The 4171-nt window shown below is 45.8% G+C and overlaps 1 protein-coding gene across 1 annotated transcript; it reads right to left on the reverse strand.

The window, feature by feature from the left end:
- Positions 1–897: 897 nt before the first annotated feature.
- Positions 898–3950, reverse strand: LOC128739943 (uncharacterized). The gene is made up of 3 exons (XM_053835444.1): positions 3729–3950; positions 1957–3295; positions 898–1898 (listed from the first exon to the last, which is right to left on the reverse strand). Exons 1-3 carry the CDS (start codon positions 3948–3950, stop codon positions 898–900), a joined length of 2562 nt encoding a protein of 853 aa, XP_053691419.1.
- Between the last annotated feature and the right edge of the window lie 221 nt (positions 3951–4171).

Consider the following 4171-nt stretch of genomic DNA (forward strand, 5'->3'; position numbering starts at 1 on the left):
AAAAGCTGTCGAGTCCGCACCAGCTTCAACGTCACTGCTATTTACACGTTTAACGCTTTCGCTGAGCAACCGCGCCCGCACAAAATCCAGGGTACACTGTTCGTCCGATAGTGTTTCGAGCACTGTTACCAAGTTGCCATACGAAGACGGCATCGATTCTAACAAAAAGAACACAACAAGCCGTTCGTCCAACCTAATGCATGCCGAATCCAACTCACGAACAGTTTTATCAAACAGCAGCAGATGCTGCTCCATCGTGCCAGTCTCGTATTTCAGTGCCAGTAACTTTTTCAGCAGGAAAAACTGTCCGGAAATCCCTTTACGGGCAAACGCATTCTGCAAAGCTTGCCAAATTTCCACCGAATTCCGCTTCTGCTTGACATATTCAAGCTGCGAATCTGAGATGTTCCGAATTAGCACCGACTTGCACCGAATGTCTCTCGTTTTCCGATCCAACAGTCCATTTTCCTTCGCTCGTTTTACTTCAGCACTATCGTCGATGAGTACACGAAATTCATCGACTTCTTCCGGAACCTGCTGTATGCATGGCAAGAGACCCAGCTCCTCCAAATGCACTTCCATACGAAAACTCCAATTTGCGAAATTGGTACCATCGAACAGGTACACTTTCCGTTGTTCCTCCATCGTACTGGACAGTAATTCACTCGACCGAAAGAAAACTAAATACGCACGAATACGATGACTAAACGTTTTTCCGAAACACACGATACGCGCTTTGTAGGTTAGGGCATAAGCTGGGCAGCATAACCTGAGAAGATACTCTAAATAAAATGCGCAGAACCTACATGTGTGGTGTACAAAAACGAAGTGTCTTTTATTTAAATCAAAAACGGTTACATATGTCAATACCAAAGTATATAGTATAAAGGTTGTTCATTATGGAATGCACGTTAAATCAATTGTGATCAGATTGATCTCAACAAATAGTTGTGACACTTCCGTGAGGGCAATGCGCTTAGTAACCTTTCCCAGAACTGGCAGCTTCGGGATCTTAAATCCAAACAAATCTTCTGACGGAAACCACAGCAAACCGAGGGTCTTGATTGAAGGTGATTGGTCGAGTTCCAGAACTTCCAAAGTCTCACGGTCCTTCTCCGGAATGTGCTGCAAAACTGTAGACTTGTTGGCACTCCATTTTCGAAGGGAAAATCCGGCTTGTTTGAGCAATTGACAGAGTTGCTGGTTTGTTTGCAATAGTGTGTCCAAATTATCAGAACCAGTTAACAAATCATCCACATAGAAATCCTGCTTTAGTACGGATGCTGCTAGAGGATATGCGTGTCCATCATCATCCGCCAGTTGATTTAACGTTCTAGTGGCCAGGTAAGGAGCGCACGAAGTACCGTATGTGACGGTGTTCAGTTGGTAAGGCTTGATGGAATCGGATTCCCCTTTGCGCCATAGAATTTTCTGCAGTGATCGATCATCTGGATGTACCAGAATTTGCCGGTACATCTTCTCTATATCCGCTGTCATGACATAACGATGCAGGCGGAAATTGAGAACTATTGATAGTAGAGTTGGCTGAACCGTGGGTCCAGTCAGGAGCAAATCGTTTAGTGAAATGTGGTTACTGCTTTTGGCTAAATCGTCGAAAACTACCCTTATTTTAGTGGTCGAAGAATCTGGGCGGTGGATGGCGTGGTGGGGCAAGAAATACTGGGGCAACGCGACGCGACTCTGCACCTCCTCCATATGACCGAGTTGTCGGTATTCTTCCATAAACTGCACATAGCTGAAGCGTAGGCTATCATCGGCTCGAAAACGTTTTTCCATAGCGGTGAACCGGCGAGCAGCTACAGACCAAGTTTCTCCAATAGTTGGCAACATTTCATCGGACAGGAAGCCGTACAACATAACGTCCCTCCGCGGATCGACTGTGTGTACGAGCGAAATACGTTTCGCACTGCTGCTCCTCGCTAGTGTATGCCTTACCTTGCTCGAAGTTCTCTGCTTCCCAAAACTTCTTTACTTGAGCATCCAAATCATCAAAAGTGGAAACCAGACATGTAACTGGAGGCTGAACAGTCTTAGTCGCAACCTTTCCAGCGAAAACGTATCCTAGACTCGTTTTCTGTAAAACTGGGAGTTGGTCGTTGAATCTGACTTGTTCTGCATGTAAAAGGACAGAAAACATTTCAGCGTCAACAATAAAATCGATGCCGTGGCTGATATTGAACTGTGGGTCAGCCAGCGGTAAATATTGTGGTATTTTCCACGCACTAATGTCTACATTACTGGTAGGTACACTAACAGTTAGCTTTGGGAGAACCAAACATTCGAGACTGTTCTCAGTTGGTCCAAAGCGAGACGAAAATTGCACTGTCACTGTGTATCGCACATTCACTACGGCTTGGCCGATACCGCTCACTGGTATATTCACTTTCCTTCGACGAAGCCCAAGGCGCTGGCACAACGATTCCGACACAAAACTAGATTGCGATCCACTGTCTAAAAGAGCGCGAGCAAGTTGGAATTGACCAGAATTATCTCTAACTTTGACCAGAGCAGTATACAGTATTACAGTGGATTCACTCAAGGTTGCAGGTGCGACTGTTTGACAGGCGGTGGAGAGAGGTGCAAGTGTACCGGACGAAGCAGGGTAGGGGGCATGTACCGACGGCGGCGTCATCGAGACGACGTGATCGACCGAAGCGACCGCGCTGTGCAAATTTTGCTGTGGTGACGACGATTGCGTAGCTTGCATAAGCGATGGCACTTCCGTTGCAATCAGTGTGGGAACCGGTGAGAGGTGAAGCAATGTGTGGTGTTTCTTTTGACAGTATTTACAGGATACGCTGCTACAATTCCTTGACAAATGCGAAGCCTTTAAGCAATTAATGCAAAGATTGCTCCGCTTCACCAGCTCCAAACGTTGCATTGGAGTTTGGGCTCGAAAGAACTCACATTGGAACAGATAATGGTTTTGTTTGCAAGCGATGCACTTTGGAATTTGCTCTGAAGCCGGGTAGTTGACAACCGGTCGAGACTTTGAGGTCTTGGCCTCAGTGAACGAAATAGCAGACTGTGATAATTTGAGCGACTGGAGTGTCCGAGAGTGCTCATGAAGATATTCCAATAAGTCATCGTACGAAGGACGTTTTGTTTTATCTCGCCGATTTTCCCATAAACCTTGCGTATTGATGTCCATCCGGCTGAACAAAAGTTCCACTAACACCGAGTCCCAATGTTGCGCCTTCGTCTCCAACGAATCAAGAATTTTCACATGTTTTTCGAATTCGTCGGCTAAATCCATCAAACCATTAGCTGATTCCTTTCAAAGCGGTGTAGTAGAAAACAGAGCAGAAATGTGCTGCTTAATTAGCAAATCTTTGTCCTCGTAGCGATCGGAAATCATCTTCCATGCAACGGGGTAGCTAGTTGCTGCTATTGGAAGTGAACAAATTATTCGAGCTGCATCACCTTTCAAAGATGCTCGGAGGTAATGCAGCTCCTGAATGTTAGATAACGTAGCATGATCGTGGATCATTGCTCTAAATAGATCGTAAAATCCAGTCTTCTGGATTGCCATCAAACTCTGGAATATTTAGCTCTGGCAGACGCACACCAGAAGTTGGCATATTATGTGAGTTTTCCTGTACGATAGCAGGGGGAGAAACAGTAGGGGGAAGCGCTTGCTTGCTTGATAATGAACCCTTTAAGCGAAAATATAGTGTCTGGAGCTCTGCAAACGTATCGGACAATACTGGATCGCCGACACAAAACGAATCCAGCTCGGATTCTACAGATTCGAACTCCTCCATGAGCTTATCCAGCCGCTCGAGACGGAATGGAATCTCGAATGTTTTCGAGGAATCAAAATTTTCATCAAACTCGCGGATTAATTCAATGGATCCAATAATATGAGCACGCTTGACACGCAGATGCTTGAGCTGCTTCGCCTTTTTGCTCCTTGTTACAGCCGCCATTGTGTTAATTGTATAGAGAATAGAAAAGATGCACCCACCTGCTTTTGTCGTACTTAACCTCGATCGCTACGGGATGATCGATGTCCAAAAGATCCGAACACGAGCCAATGATGACGAGCCCGCTGGTTCCAGCAACAGCAGCAGAGCAACAGCAACAAATCCGATAGGCAGCAAGCAACCAGATTTTAGCGGCTCACAGAATTTTTCGTCCAACTCGTATC

Source organism: Sabethes cyaneus, chromosome 3, assembly GCF_943734655.1.
Source record: "Sabethes cyaneus chromosome 3, idSabCyanKW18_F2, whole genome shotgun sequence".
NCBI classification, from domain to species: domain Eukaryota; kingdom Metazoa; phylum Arthropoda; class Insecta; order Diptera; family Culicidae; genus Sabethes; species Sabethes cyaneus.

Coding starts and splice junctions, on each gene's coding strand:
- LOC128739943 (XM_053835444.1), bottom strand. CDS start 3,950: ATGGCGGCTGTAACAAGGAGCAAAAAGGCGAAGCAGCTCAAGCATCTG. Junction 3,296..3,728: donor CGTTTTGTGTCGGCGATCCA/GTATTGTCCGAT, acceptor CCGCTTTGAAAG/GAATCAGCTAATGGTTTGAT. Junction 1,899..1,956: donor AGCAGAGAACTTCGAGCAAG/GTAAGGCATACA, acceptor TCGTACACACAG/TCGATCCGCGGAGGGACGTT.